At 35.2% G+C, this 16,692-nt stretch overlaps 1 protein-coding gene across 6 annotated transcripts in view; it reads left to right on the plus strand.

Annotated features, from left to right (window-relative positions):
• The window catches only part of PIBF1 (progesterone immunomodulatory binding factor 1), a 204,286-nt gene that overhangs the window by 156,169 nt on the left and 31,425 nt on the right, over nucleotides 1-16,692 (plus strand). For 3 of the 6 annotated variants that reach the window (XM_034665285.1, XM_002914373.4, XM_011218605.3), the window contains exon 15: nucleotides 13,361-13,491. The exons of 1 other annotated variant lie outside the window; for it this stretch is intronic. In XM_034665285.1, the coding sequence (XP_034521176.1) occupies nucleotides 13,361-13,491 (131 nt within the window). Of the gene's footprint in view, nucleotides 1-1,138; nucleotides 1,182-13,360; nucleotides 13,492-16,692 lie in introns of those variants that run through there. 2 more of the 6 variants (XM_034665284.1, XM_034665287.1) reach the window with 2 other exon arrangements.

A 16,692-nucleotide genomic window follows, 5' to 3' on the forward strand; every position in this document is an offset into this window, starting at 1 on the left:
TTCCCTGCTGTCTTCATACCACCTTCTGAGCATCTCCACTCTGTCTTCTGCTTTAGTGGTACTGACTTGGTGCAACCTCTTATCTGTCATGTGAATTAAATTAGGAACCAGCTGATTGGCATCATCTCTATTTAGTTCTCCACCTTGTTGCCAAAATACTCTTTCTAAATACATACCTGTTTTTGTTTCTCCCACAGTTAGACTTGTCTGTTTGCTAAGAGTAATAATATGTGAGACCTTCTATTATCCTACCCCTGCCTACATATGGAGTTCCATCTTAGGGTATACCACGCACGCGTGGGCACAAGCACATGCGCGCACACGGCCATGCTCCTACTGTATACAACTACTTGTGCTTCTTCCCACGTACGTAACTTCTTGTGCATTACTTGGATTCTCCGTGCACGCTATGCAATTTCATGCCTCTGTGCTTCTGCGCACTCCGATCTTTTTGCCCAATGTGCCCATGTTTGCATCACAGGTACTTGTCTTTTTAATATCAAGTGTCATCTACTCTATTAAGCCTTTTTTGAACCCCAGGCAAAAATGACTTGTGTATCCCCATGATACCATATATACCAAGATATATTTAGATAGATAGAGATGTTGTTGACATAGCTGTCTAGATGCTTCTTAAGAGGAAGGATTATTTTTTATTGGTCTATATATCCCCACTGCTTAGCACAGTGCCTGTTTCTAGTACATAGTAAATAGATGTTTGTTGAAGGAATAACTTCTGTTTTTGATAGGTCAAAGTATATGAGAAGTGGGGGATACTAGAATGAACCTGAAACAGATCAGAAGTCCCAACCAAGACCTGCTAATTAGAAAGCTTTAGTTTCTTTCTAAGTGTCAAGAGACTCAATCATATGCTTTATGTCACATGTGGAACCAGAGTAGGATATATACCAGCTCCACCCCCAACACCATGAAAAAAATATTCTAGTTACATGTAACCGGTTACATGTAATCATGTTTCCTTTATTGAAAACACTTGAGTTGTCTCTTTTGTTTGATTTTATTTTAGTGTTAAGAGAAAAACTAAGAACAAAGTTGAGTAGTAAAAGGAGATAATAAAGGTAAGAATACACGTGTGTAGCACTTTTTTTTTTTAAGATTTTATTTATTTATTTGACAGCGAGAAAGGGAACACAAGCAGGGGGAGTGAGAGAGGGAGAAGCAGGCTTCCCGCCGAGCAGGGAGCCTGATGCGGGTCTCGATGCCAGGACCCTGGAATCACGACCTGAGCCGAAGGCAGACGCTTAACGACTGAGCCACCTAGGTCCCCCATGTATGTAGCACTTAATCATATGTTACTATATTCATTAACTGTTGGGATATGAAACTGGATTTTCAAGTTAGGCAAACTGGCTTGTATGACTTTAGGCAAGTTCTTTACTCTCTGTAGGCCTCAATTTTTCAACCTGTGAAGTGGGAGTAATAATATTTTATACATGTTTGCCTCAAGAATTAGAGATAACTTCATCTAAGATATAAGCACTTACCATACTAACTGGCAGACACTAATCACTCAGTAAATGCAGATGGGTTTTTTTGGTCCTACATTTCATTTATTTTTCTGCTAATGGCAATAGTATCGGTAAGTATTTTTATTAATAAACTTGGCATTTTAAAGAAATAGTAGTTTTAGAATTGGAATAAGTAATGCTTATTTTGCTTATGTGGAAATATTCAGAATGAACTATCCAAATGAATTTTAACACAATATAGTAGGATTTTGCAATGACAATTTAAGTGATTTTTATGAAGAGGTACATGATAGTAAAACTGCAATTCTGGAGAGTAATCACCTGCTCTTTTCAAATGTAGAAGTATATTTAATTGCATACAAACTAAGCACTTTAGGAAAAGTATAGAAAACTGGATATTTTAAGACTAATAAAAACTTCAAATTAACCAGAATTGTTACATTTAAATTAGGGAACATGAATTACTGATAAAATTCAACTAATTTGTTGACTCTGTATAGAAAAGCAAAAGGTAAGCAATAATAATATACAATAAGATAATGAAGATAAACATTTAATAGCAATGATAATATAGTCTCAAAATTTTTGAGTAAATATTTCATTAAAATCAAAATTATTATATGAATAAATGGTATTAATAATTGCTAGCAATTTTGAGTGTTTACTTAATAGCACTCTTACTACTTCATGAAACTATAGGAGTGTTGCTAGAGCTCACTGGGATCTTAAGAGTGTGAGATCCCTTAGCTTACCAACTTCCCAGGCTTCCTGCGGCCTGAAAGAAGCTCTTTTGTCTGAGTGGGCTTCTATTAGATTGGCATGTTTATCAGAGAAGAATCAAAGGAGAAAAATGACTCAGATGCAAATTCTGCTCAGTCTGCTCTTAAGTTTTTGATGGATATGCCGTTGGCCTAGTTAACGTACTGAATGCTGTAATGTGTGACAGCTCCTCCTCTCAGATCTGAAATTTTCAGCAGGTGATAAAGCCCACAGAAAACTTGCCACAAAATTGACCTGAGACTGATTTGGATTTGGACTGCTTTGAATGTAAATTTCGTCCTCTATAATTAAAAATGTTAACTATCACCTGGACAAATAGCTTTTATACTTTTTTTTTTTTTACCATTACCTATAGTGAGAGGCATACCTTATATAGCAACCCAGTATATAATGTGTGTGTGTATTTGTGTGTATATGTGTAGATATATACGTGTGTGTATTTGAAATAATTTTCACAGGAATGAATACCCTTATTACATGTAGCATATTCTGTTAGTTGGCATTCTGTTCTGTTTCTTTTCTCTTCGGTTTTTTTAATACTGCTTGCAACCCACAGTGTGAAAACACTCATCTGGACAAATAGGTAATAGGTAGCACATTTTTTTCTCCTTATGGAAGCCTTCTTGAGAAATCAGCATAGAAATTAAGAAGAGAAAAAAGGTGAAACCTGTTCAAGAAATACAGGGTCCTCTGGTGTGACTATCATGTGAAAACCTATAATGCTTCCCACTTGTATGTGTCTACCATATATAGGAGCAATACTGATCTAACCTCTATATATCAGTTTGAATTAACAGTGTGCTGCTGAAGCAAATGTTATTATCTTCACATATTTTTGTCCTGCCTCTTTTCTGTTCCACTGAACAATTCTGAACAAATTTAGTGTGGTTTCTCCCATTGTTTGGAATTAGTACCATTTACAGATTTGCATAATTTTAGTCTGTAACTCTGATCCTGCAAATTATTTGTAATACGTATATATGACTAAGAGTCTGAGAACCGTACTATTTTCTTCTTTATCTATAGGAAGTGTTTAGGCCTCATCTTCCCCAAAAAAAAAAAAAAAAAAGCAAAAAACAAAAAAAACCTCTAGTTCTATAGTGATTCCTTTTTTTTTTTAAGTTTTTATTTATTTATTTATTTGAGTGAGCATCCACAAGCATGGGGAGGGGCAAGGAGAGGGGAGAGAGAGAATCTTAAGCAGATTCTGTGCTGAGTGAGGAGCCCGATGTGGAGCTCAATCTCATGGCCCTGAGATCACGACTTGAGCTAAAATCAAGAGGCGGTTGTTTAACAGACTGAGCCACCCAGGCTTCTAAGTTTTATGAAAGAAGTGAAGCAGGGCAGAGGATAACAACCAATGATCACTGCCTGTAATTCCCAGCCAGATGGGCCCACAGAAGGCACAGAGTGAGCAACGACATCTTACATCTCCTCTGAAAGCGACCAGAGCAGCAAGGAAAGGGGCATAGAACCCGGAAGTCACACAGGTGCACAGCACCTCAGTAGCTACAATTAGATAGCTTTAATATGGAAGAAGAGCTATGAAGCATTTTTCTGCCTGGATAACTGGTCACGTTTCTTTAGTGTTTGTGTATTGTCATACACACCCATGCCTTTAGTGTGCATTCTTTATTTTGAGGTAGTAGGAAAGAGGAATTCTTGGCTCTTCACGTTTTGTGCTACCCTTACGTATTGTTGCCTTCTTTTCTGCTACTGAGAAGCAGTAATGAATATTGGCTATTAAGCACATGATTCTGGAGCCAGACTCACTGGGTTAAAATGTCATTTCTGGTAATTACTTGCTGTGTAAACTTGGATAAGTTGTTTAACCTCTCTGTGCCTCAGTGTTCTCAGTTGTAAATTATTTATTAAGTCTCAAATAAAATAATTTGCATTGAAATATTTTCCAAGCAAATGAGGGGATTACTTTTAGTTTTTTAAAACAGAGTATGTTTGGGGCGCCTGGGTGGCGAAGTCAGTCAAGCATTTGGCTCAGGTCATGATCTCAGGGCTGTGAGATCGAGCCCTGTATCAGGCTCTGTGCTCAGCACTGAGTCGTTTTGGGATTCTATCTCTCCCTCTGCCCCTCCTGCTTGTTCTCTCTTTCTCCCTCTCTGAAAGAAAAAGAAAGAAAGAAAGAAAGAAAGAAAGAAAGAAAGAAAGAAAGAAAGAAAGAAAAAGAAAGACATACAGTATGTTCTATAACATTTGGTAGAGAAAAAACAGAAAAAGCAGAAGGTGAAAAAATAGCTTTTGAAAACAGGCAACGATAATCTGAAAAGACTACATACCATATGATTCTAGCTATATGATATTCTGGAAAAGGCCAAACTACGGAGACAGTAGGAAGATCAGTAGTTGCAGGGGTTAGGAGGGAGGGAGGGATGAATAGATAGAGCAAGGGGACTTTAAGGGTAAACTTTTGCTTATGATATTGTAACTGTGGACATATGTCCTTATCCATTTGTCCAAACCCATAGAACGTACAGCACCAAGAGTAAACCCTCACGTAAACTCTGGCCTCTGGGTGACAACAGGGTGTCAGCGTAGGTTCATCAGTTGTCACAAACGCTGATGCTGGGGGAGGTTGCGGAATGGGGGAGCAGGGAGTACATGGGAACTCCCTGTGTTTCCAATGAATTTTGCTGTGAACTAAAACTGCTGTAACAGAGTCTTAAAAAACAAGATGAGGAAGGGAATGAAATCTGAATACCACGGAGAAAAGATAGATGAACAGGAAAAGGAGGGAGAAGATGTCAGGGGCTCCTTTTCTGTGAAGGTAACTGGCCACCTTTTGTCACTTGTACAATTTGGCAACTGGTTTTGTTGGTAGCAGGAAAATACCCCCTGGAAAGTAACTTGGTCTAGTGAGAAGTTAACTTTTTGACGTAGGTAACAACTTGCTCTTTTGTAATGTTAAAGAATTGGGGGATACTTCATTTTCTCTGTGTGTCTGTATTTGCTGTGGTGCTTCAGCCCTTGGGAAGTTAGTGTTCTCATATATTTTGTGGGTGCTCAAGATTTAATGTGACTGGACATGAGGGATAGTTAAACTGTTGATCCATGGTAAAGTTTCAGGAAGAAGACCTCATGTGAAGGGGCTGATTATTGCCATTCTTTCTCCTATTTTTTGAGGTTCTTGTGTGGAACCATATGAAGGTTAACCTTTTTATTTTAATGATAAACATACATTTATCTACTATATGAATGCCCAATTTGTATGGACAAAACATTCACTTTCATTTTTCTAACAGCTCTGTGTCTAACCTTGCCAAGTGCTTCAGCCAAGAAGACTTTGTTATGGTTTATTCTGGAAAAAACTCAATTACATGGATTCAGGACAATATACTAGAATTTGCTCTGTAAGCCTGCATTTTATGGGTTCACATAATAGCTCATGTGAGTGTGAGTGTGTGTGTGTGTGTGTCTGTATGTGTGTGTGTGTGCGTGCGTGTACCAAATGCCGGCCACCACTGAAGTAAGGGAAAACAGTGATTTATCTATAAATTGTATCCTGTTTACACATCAAACAAATTGTTTAAACTTTTTACCTTACTGGTTTGCATTGATAACTCATGAATGACTACATTTTTTTATTTAAGAGCTATTACAGCTCACACAGCAACACCCTCCCCATGGCTGTCAGGATTGTTATGCAGTTGAACCACATTAAAATGAATTTCTCAGGGGCAAGAAATTTAAAACACTTGAACTTGAAAATTCCATTCTCTGACTCTAATCTCCTGTCCTTCCAGCTCTCCCCGTCCTTTCATTCCCACTAAATCTGTGCTTTATTTGCACTCATTGTGTGTTCCACATTCATAAACTCTACATATTTTCCAATCTGTCAAGCCCCTCTTGGCTTCACTTTTCTTCCTACCCAGACTTACCAACCATCTGAGCACTACTTTCACGAGCATCCCGGATTGCTTTGTCACTAAATTCATCCATCAGGCTTTTCTTGACATTCCCTACCTTTTGCATATCACCTTACAATCTGATAGTTACCCTATAAATACTTAATGGAAGGAAGGAGAGAAGGAGTGAAAATGCTTTGGTTTTGTGGTAGTGTGCTGAAAGTTTCTTGTGGAAACCTGTTACTTTTGCTGCTTGAAAGCATTACAGATTCATGTCATTGAACATCAACCAGGCCCTCATTCCTGCAGCCCAATGTTTTTGTTTTTCTGCGTCTGTCCTATTTCCCATTATCCCCATTGCAGATCACTTCCACTCCTCAAAACCAACAGTTCCATCATCTGACATCATCTGTAGCTTCGTTATTATAATTAGGTCATCTAAATTTCTTTTCCTTGCGTCTTTTTCACCTAAGGATTTTTTAGTATCTTCTCTTACTCTTCCCCCCGCCTTTTGGTCCCTCTTCAAAAAAAAATGAGCAAGACTGTGTGTGGGTGTGTCTGTGTGTGGGTGGACATAGGTAACTTTCCAAAGTTGACCCTTCTCTTTGTACCTAATTCCTTCTGCTGTCCTCCCTGATCATTTTTTCGGCTATGCCCTTCCTCAGTGATCACCAATGACGGTATTCTCTTCTCAGTCTCCTGACCTATGGCATGACGTTATAGATTTTATAGATAATCTAGAAATTCTCTTTTCTCTTTGCTTGATGACACCATTCTCCCTCAGATGTCTTCATCTTACAGCCCTGCCTTGTAGGTGCCCCTCACGAGTCTGCTGCTTTGCTCTGTTCTTATGCATCACTAGTGATTCTCAAATGGTAGTGACTATAAGAATCACCAAAGATTCTTGTTTAATATGTAGGTTTCTAGATCCTGCCCTCAGAGATTGTGATTAAGTAGGTCTGGAATAAAACCCATAAATCTGCATTTTTAACTAGCTTCTCTTTTGACTCTAATAAAAGTGATGCATGGCCACACTTTGAAAAAAAAAATACTCTACAGTCCTGTGCACTCTGACTTATGAGGAGATAGTCCATCACATCCATGCTGATTACTCTGAAATATTTAATATCCTACTCAAGAATTTCATCTTATTATCTATTTTTTTCTCCTTTTATCTTGTTAACATCTCCTATTACCATACTTTGATAATCTCAGGATCAGAGCAGGACTGATAATCAACTAGCATGCACTTGCTTTTGGTTATTAAAACAAGAAAATATTTGGGGGTGCCTGGGTGGCTTAGTTGGTTGAGTGTCCAGCTCTTGGTTTCAGCTCAGGTCATGATCTTGGGGTCCTGCAATCAAGCCCTGCATCAGGTTCCACACTCAGCACAGAGTCTGCTTGTCCCTTTCCCAACCCATCTGCCCCCACCACTTGCCTGAGCACATGCTCACTCTCTCTCTCACTCTCTCTCTCTCTCTCAAATAAATAAATAAAATCTAAAAAATTAAACAAAATATTTGCAAGAACACTGTACACAGCTGTTGTCCTAAGCCCCTGCATATCATTCCTGTCTGTCCTGGTGCCTCTCCTGAAATCCCCTGGATCTCCTCACCATCCACCAACAAAGTAGTAATACCTGGGACCACGGAGTTTCTCCAGGAACCTGCTCCAGTGCAAAGCTGGCATCTTAATTGGTTGAATTGTATCAGTTAAATATCTCTCCTGTTAAAAGATGATGATATTATTCACAGTGTGAGACACAGGATAAGAAAGTGGTTTTAATGGGAAGGATGGTAAATTCAGTATATAAGATGATTGAAGTGTAGTGTTAAATCTGCTAAAATAGTTGGATGGAGTGGCCTGCAGCAAGTCCAAGATCACAAGAGCTGTGCTTTCCAAATTTGACTGATTATCAGAATCTAAGACTAGCCCTGAGACATTTTGATTCATTGGGACTGGGGTGGGGCCCAGAAATCACTGTTTTTTACTATTTTCCCCAGTGATCTGATGATTTAACTAGATTTGAGAACTACTCCTATAGATTGAGAACACAGAGAATTAGTACCAAAGTGTTGTTCCATGTTGGACCTCAAATAGGCATTTTACATTCCATGGCCCAACCAAAAAGATTAGATAAGAATATGTGGAGTTTTCCTCAAAAACTACCACCAGTACTAGTAAATATCACTTCTATATAGTTTATTCACAGAAACTAATTCAGTGTTAAATTCTGTTCAAAAAAATGCATTTTGTCTCGGGCAAAAAAGAGCTCCATTTCTAGGAGTTTCTTTAAAAATAAACTCCACAAGAAAAAAATCCCACATTTAGGAAAATCACAACAAAATATGGTCACCTTTATATATTTTTTTTTAATTTTAAGAGAAAATATATCATTTCAGATTATCATCCAAGAGTAAGTTAAAATTTGAATCAAAATATGTAATTATGTTTTAATCAGGTGTTGCGTTGCTCTGAATCATATGTACAATTTATTGAAACAAAGGTGGGATAACAATTCTGTAAGATGTTGTGTCATGGGTTTACTCCTGAGTCATTTATTACGTATATGATTCTTGAGTCACTAATTACTAAGGCTTTCCTATAAGGAAAAGATTACTAACAATAGGCAAAGTGAGTGATTGTGTAACTTTTTAAATACTAAGTATTATAGTTACAGAAAGACTTTTTTAGACCATATTGAAGGAATTAAATTCTGTCAAATTACAGTTATTTCAAAAGTAGGTATTAGTATCACTTTTCATTGACAGACATGTATTTTCCCTAAGAAATTAAATTTTGAGATTTAAAATCTTATAAGTTTAAAGAAATATGTTCATAAAACTGACAGCACTGTAGTAGTTCTTATTATCCAGAGAGGGAGGAGTTTGTAGTTGTATATTAGAGATACCTTTTGAAAGTAAGGCTTTGGGGGCCCCTAATTTTGTTTATAATACTGAAACCTAACATATGTAATTGCTGTGAGGAAAAAAATGGAACTAAAATAATTAAGACTAATGAGTGCTGTTGCACTTTTTATGCAGCTGAATTTAGATCTGATAAGTTTCAAGCATAGCTCATTCTTGACTACAGCTAACTACAATTTATAAATGCCCTCAGTGCTTCCCTGATGTTGCACCCCAACCACCCCCCCACCCCCGACTATTCTGCACTTTGAAACACAAAGCAACTTGTCAGTTCAGTTTATTCAGTTAAGGTCAGTTCCGTGAAAACAAAGTCAAGGCAATTGTTTGATTTAATTGACTAGTGAAACTGGTTATACAGGTAAGTAGAACTTAGTTTTATTTTTGTCCAGCTGCATATTTGAATGTTCATAAAGTAACTTAGTAGAGTAAGTAATAAGATTACAGTGACATTGTAATAGATTTAAAAGAATGATTACCAAAGCAAGGAAAGAGGACACTAAAACCCAAACTATAGAAAATATTCATGGTATTTTTTTTTCTTTATGGCTTTGCTTTTACTGTAATGAATCATGTCCAAAAAATGAAGTCTTCTTTTCTTTCACTGTTCATTTCCTTTTCTTTGAGGAATTTTTTTCCTGGGCTAATGTAACCAAAAGGAAATTTTCTAATGTAATTTAGTTGAATCATTTAAATAACTTTTACAAAGTAGTCCTCAATCTGCAAGCAGATATTCTCTAACAGCTAGTTGGTCAACCACCTTTTGGATTCTCTTTCCTCCTTACCCTTTTCGATCTCATGGCTGATCATTTTAACAGTGATTGTTTCTGCCTTTGGTTCTTTTTACCTTCCACTATACCCTTCCTACTGTTCTCTACACCTTCAACTTCTAGGCTGCTAATCACTCATTTCTTTTCTGTGAGTAGAAAACCAAAAAAATTACAGTTTTGAGAAAAACTAAGAAATTGAGAAAAAAATATAAATCATTTCTTGTCCCAGAATTTAGCCTCCATTGAACTTGTTAGGGACTATGAAGGAAAGAAGAAAAAATATTTAAACTTATAAAGGCTAGATTTTATTGTCAAAGAACATTTTAAGATCATAGAGTAGGAATTTTGTATTATTTTTGTTCTGTGTAATAAAATACTCCCTTCCCCACCCCCTCAGTCTTACAATAGGTATCCACCACTTTTGTAGCGATTGTTCAGTTTTTGCATATCCAACTTTAGAATACTTTTTCTGAGAACTCATTAGGACCAAAGTGTGGGCTTGCTGATACTGACAATGCTGTGTTTAGTCCTAAACTGACCTACACTTTATATTTGCTTAGGAAAAGAGCAAACACAATAAACAAAAAAACTTATGTTGGTTGGGTACAGAAGTTAATAAAATCCTTAAGCGGGGAAACTGGGTGGCTCAGTCAGTTAAGCATCTGCCTAAGCCTCAGGTCATGATCCCAGGGTCCTGGGATTGAGCCCTGCATCAGGCTCATGCTCAGCAGGGAGCCTGCTTCTCCCTCTCCCACTCCCCCTGCTTGTGCTTTCTCTCTGTGTCAAATAAATAAATAAAATCTTCAAAAAAATTAATAAAATCATTAAGGAAAGAATTTTGGTCTTATATATCGAGAGCATTACATAGTCCTTAATCTTAGTGCAACTTCTGTCTGAAAAAATTTCACAAAGAAAACATGAAAAAAAAAATAATAATTTTGAAATCTGTTGCAATATTATGCTAGTCAAAAATGGATAACATCCTAAATGTTTATTACTATAAGCAATGTAATTATGGTACATTGGCTTCCTAGACAGTTTTGTAACCATTAAAATCATATATTAATGTACTCCGAGAGCTTGGGAAAGTAATTATTTAAGGTAAAGTGAAACGGCATAATATGAAATTGTACATAGTATACTAGCAATGAGCAATCCAAAAAGAAATTAAGAAAACAATTCCACTTCAATAGCATCAAAAAGAATAAAATACTTAGGAATAAATTTAATCAAACAGGAGAAAGATTTGTACGCTGAAAACTACAAAACATTGCTGAAGAAATTGAAAAAGACCTAATAAATGGAAAGACATCCCATGTTCATGGATTAGAAGACTTAATATTGTTAAGGTGATACTGCCCAAAACAATTTATGATTCCATGCAATCCCTGTCAATATCCCAACAGCATTTTTTGCAAAAATTAAAAACCCATCCAAAAATTCATATACAATTTCAAGGGACCCTGAATGCCTAAAACAATCCTGAGAAGGAAAAACAAAGTTGGAGGACTCACACTTCCAGATTCTAAAATCACCACAAAGCTATAGTAGTCAAAACAGTGTTGTACTAGCATAAGAATAGATAGATAAGACTAATGGAATAGAATACAGTCTAGAAATAAACCTACATATGTATGGTCAATGGTTTTTTGACAAGATTGCCAAGACCATTCAATGAAGAAAAGACAGCCTTTTCAACAAATGGTAAAACAGGATATCTACATGTAAGACATTGAAATTGAACTCATACCTTACACAATATACAAAAATTAATTCCAAGTGGATCACAGACCTAAATTTCAGAGCTAAGAATATAAAACTCATAGAAGAAAACACAGGAGAAAATCTTCGTGATCTTGGGTTTGGTAATTGTTTCTTAAAAATGACACCAAAAGGGGTGCCTGGATGGATCAGTTGGTTGAGCGTCTGCCTTCGGCTCAGGTCATGATCCCAGGGCCCTGGGATCCAGTCCCGCGTCAGGTTCCCTGTTCAGCAGGGAGTCTGCTTCTCCCTCTCCCTCAGCCCTTCTCCCCCGCTTGTGCTCTCTCTCTCAAATAAATGAATAAGATCTTTAAAAAAAAAAATGACACCAAAAGTATAGGCAACAAAAGAAAAATCAGGGAAGTTAGACTTCATGAAAATTAAAAACTTTTGTGATCAAAAGACATAATCAAGAGAGTAAAAAGAGAACCCACAGAATGAGAGAAAATATTTGCAAATCATATGTCTAATAAGGGTTTAATATTCAGAACGTAAAAGAACTCCTACAACTCAACAACAAAAAAGCAGACAAACTAATTAAAATACAGGTGAAAGACTTGAATAGATAGATATTTCTCCAAAGAAGATATACAACAGCTGATAGGCACATGAAATAACAGTGTTAGTGAGAATGTGGAGAAAGTAGGACCAAGTACATTGTTAATAGGAATGTTAAATGATGCAGCATCTGTGGAAAACAGTTGCCAGCTCCTCAAAAAGTTAAATATAGAAAAAAGTTTTTAATTTTCTAGAAAGCTAAATATGTAATTACCATATGACCTTGTAGTTTCACTGCACTCCTGGGTAGATACTCAAAGGAATTGAAAGTGGGAACTCAAACAAATATTTATATACCACTATTTGTAACAGCATTAGTTACAGTAGCCAAAAAGTAAAAACAGCCCAAACATTCATCAACAGGTGAATAAACACACAATGGAATATTATTTAGCCATAGAAAGGAATGGAGTTCTGATACATGGTACAACGTGGACGAACCTTGAAAACATTACATTAATGAAGTAAGCAGACATAAGATGACAAATATATGATTCCCCTTATATATCTAGAGTAGGCAAATTCTTAGAGACAGATAGTAGAATAGAGGTTTCCAGTAGCTGGGGTGTTGCGGGGAATGTTTTTGCTTAATGGATGCTTCCATTGGGATTGATAAAAATATTCCAGAAAAAGATACTGGTGATGGTTACACAACATTGTGAATGTACTTAATGCCACTGAGTTATACACTGTAAAATGGTTAAAATGGTAAATTTTATATTATATTTTAACTGTAATTTTTTAAAACTTTATTGTACGTAATGATTTAGCTACAATTCATCAGTTTTACAAATAAAGATGGAAGGAAATATGAAGACATGAGAAAAATGCTAAATCATAGTATCATTATGTTATTTTGAATAGAAATAAAGCTCAAATAAAAGATTTTTATTTTAGCTAAAGGATATTTATTTAAAGAAGATAAATTTTCTGTTATATTTCTTTTCAAATCAATAAATGGCAAAACATTTAGGTGGCCCATCCCTAAAATTGGCAACAATTCATATTTTATTTAAAATTGTTCTATTTATGTATTATTATAAAGAATAGTTATATTGATTAATAATTTTTAAAACCTTCCAAGTTACATAGGAAAAACTTTTCTGAGTAATTCATGTAAGGGAGTTTTGGTGTCCTCTGTCTGTGCTACAGCATTTTGAATAACCTTAGTTTCTTGTAAAATTTTTTAGATATTCATGAATCCTATTTTTCTTTAGCTTAACAGGGCCAATTCTCTGTTAAACCAGGCTCAGCAACCTTACAGATACCTCATTGAATCAGTGCGTCAGAGGGATTCTAAGATTGATTCGCTGAAGGAGTGTATTACACAACTTGAGAAAGATGTCAGGTAAATTATCTATAAATATTTCATTTGAATAATTAAGTATACCATAATACTGCTATTCATGAATTAAGTTTGTAAATTGTGAAGAAAAAATTTAAATAGTGAACATGGTCTTAAATGTATTTATCTTAGAGAAACTAGGTCACATCACATTAGGTGTTCACATTCCACCTTTTGATCAGAAGTCTTAGCCTGGAAATAACAATGCTATGCTTATTAACAAAGCACTCCACCAACCTAGGACATAAGCAGCTATTCTGTCCTTGTTTCCCTAGAATTCTTTAATTGGTTGGGGCTTGACTAAAAGGAGAAGAAGAATATAACCAGATGCCATTTGTGAGTCAAAATGACTTTTTTTAAAGTAAGTTCCACACCAATATGGAGACTAACGCGGGGCTTAAACTCACAACCCTGAGATCAAGACGGGAGCTGAGTTTAAGAGTCAGACACTTAATCTAGTGAGCCACCCAGGCACCCTCAAAATGACTTTTTTTTTAAGATTTATTTTAGAGAGAGAGAGCGTTAGGTGGGGGGAGGTACAGAGCAAAATATATCAAAATCATTTAGGGAACTTTGTAAGAAGTATAAATTCCTGGGCCCTTTCTACAGAGATATTGATTTTTATTTTTTTTTACGATTTATTTATTTATTTTAGAGAGGGAGAGAGCAAGTGGGGGGGAAGAGCAGAGAGAGAGAAAAGAGTCTCAAGCAGACTCCACATTGAACGGGAACCCCAAGATCATGATCTGAGCCAAAACCAAGAGTTGGATACCTAACCAACTAGGCCACCCAGCCACCCCCCCCCCAAAAAAATGACTTTTTAAACAGATAAAATATCCACATTTGCTTAGATTCTGTTGACTTTGCCAAGCAATTTTTTAGGCTTTCTTCCTGAGTCTCTACATGAAGTAACCCATGAATTACCTAAATGTAAATAAATCCCTTTCACTTTCTTAGATTGAAATTGTTTTCTTACGTGACACCTTACCCAAAAGACTTGCTCCATTTAATAATCATTCAAATTCTTTACCTTTTCATCTATATAATCATTTTAGTCTTTTAAAGTTGAAGTAAAAGAATGATGTTGTACAGAAAGATGTTTTAACTCATGGATGGTTGATTAGTTGGCTTAGTTATTATTGGATTTTAAGATTGTTAAGAATAATTTAAATAAATTATTAACCAATTCATAAATGTAGAAGCAGAGAATTAGATCAAATAGAAATTGTTAAATTAAGGAATTGGAAAACAATAAGGAGAATATAGTTATTAAATTCAGATTTCCTAAAGTATATAGCCAAAAGTATACAACTAGTGGTAGTTAACTCTAAAGTATGGGTGGGTGTTCTTTTTGATGAGTCAGAATAATTACTTTCTCTTGTTTCTACCCCACCAAAATAATTGGTTCAAAACTTTACTCCTGATCTTTAATTTCAGATAATATGATAAAATAATTTTAAATCACATTTATGTTTTAAAATGTCAATATTAAATTTATTTCTGGATTAATTTTAAAGTTAAAAATTATACTTAAAATATATATAACCCACATTAATTAAATTTATTTAATAATAAAACAAATTAAGAAATTATTAATTAAAATAATTCAGTGAACCAATTAAGCAGTTCTTCTGTAAATAGCTATTGGGGGCCATAGAAATTGTTTTATCACTCACTGGGCATTTGGTTTATCTTAAGGAAATTGAAGGGAGAACCCTAAATAGAACTTTTCTTCCTATATTATATGTTTCTTCCTATATTATATTTGAAATTTTGTATAGAATCTCCTTTTACCTTTTTAGTCTTGGAGCAGGAACATAACGGCCTGTGGAAAAATTACCTTTCACAGTTACCTTCAAATAAATTTATTTGAATATTTCTTTTACTAAGAATTAAGAGCTGAAAATATTTAATATAAAGAAAAATAATAGCTACAGGAGGAAACTATTAAGATGAACAAGTGCAGCCCTAGAGAAATTAATTAACTTGTTATCTAAGAACATACAGTTTTGTGGTAGGGTCAAAATTTGAATCCAGGTCTGTCTGCTTTCTAATTCTGTACTCTTAACCATTATGTTATACTGCCTCCCTATGTTCTATTCTGAATAAGGGATAATTTTTCATTAACTGATATAATTAAGGAAGAGAAGTAAAAAAAAAAAAGTATAGAAGAGTGGTTGAAAGTGGAGCATTAATGAATGATAACTGTTGAAGCTAGGTGACAGATACTTGTGGATTTGTTATATTTTCTTTCTCCTTTTGAAATATTCCAAATAAAGTTATTTTTAAAAAATAGATCTTAAAAGGGAGTACAGGCTCTATGGATAGGTTGCATGGGTCTAAATCTAGCTCAGTACTTAGTTTTGAGTTGGAACCAGTCAGTTAAACTCTTTAAGCCTCCATTGTCCAGTGGTAAAAATACTCCATATTTGCACTGTCCAGTATGGTAGCCACTACCCATATGAAGAACTTAATTTTTAATTTTAATTAAATTAATTTTAATTTTAATTGCCGCCTGTGGCCACTTAATGGCTATGTTATTGGACAGTACAGCCAGTTTTCTCATCTGTGAAATGAGAGTGGTACTCTAGTACTCGCAGTACCTAATTCATATAGTTATTCTGAGGATTAAATGATATAATCTTTGCAATATATATAGCATTGTGCCTACACATTATGAATGCTGTATAAATGTTTGCTATTATTAGTATTTATCTTACAGGAAACAAATTTTTATGTTGAAAATTATTTTAAAAGTGAGAAATAACATTTCTCATAATATTTTGACTTTTGACAAAAATTAGGATTCCCTTAATAACAGCAGCAGTCATCATAAAAACTATGTCAATTATGAAATTAACTATAAAAATATTTTTGTGCTAAAATCTGAGTCCTTTAAAGCTGTCTATGCTTCATAAATTTACTGTATAAATATTTTAATAGATTCTGAACTAGTATTTCACAGGATATGAAACCTTGTCCTTAATTGAAGCCACTACCTTCTAGCGTGAAAAATTAAGGTGCTTTCAGTAGTTTAATTATGGCCTTTGAGATGCTGTTAAATGTACCCTCATGACATGAATGAAATACCATAAAAAACAGCCCAGTGGACAAGTAAAATCCAGCAGTCTGTCTACCATCACTCTTAATCGGAGCCAATGACATTTCAAATGTAGAGGAATTATCCTGGGCTTTGAATACGTA

This window comes from Ailuropoda melanoleuca, chromosome 7 (assembly GCF_002007445.2).
Source record: "Ailuropoda melanoleuca isolate Jingjing chromosome 7, ASM200744v2, whole genome shotgun sequence".
Taxonomy (NCBI): Eukaryota; Metazoa; Chordata; class Mammalia; order Carnivora; family Ursidae; genus Ailuropoda; species Ailuropoda melanoleuca.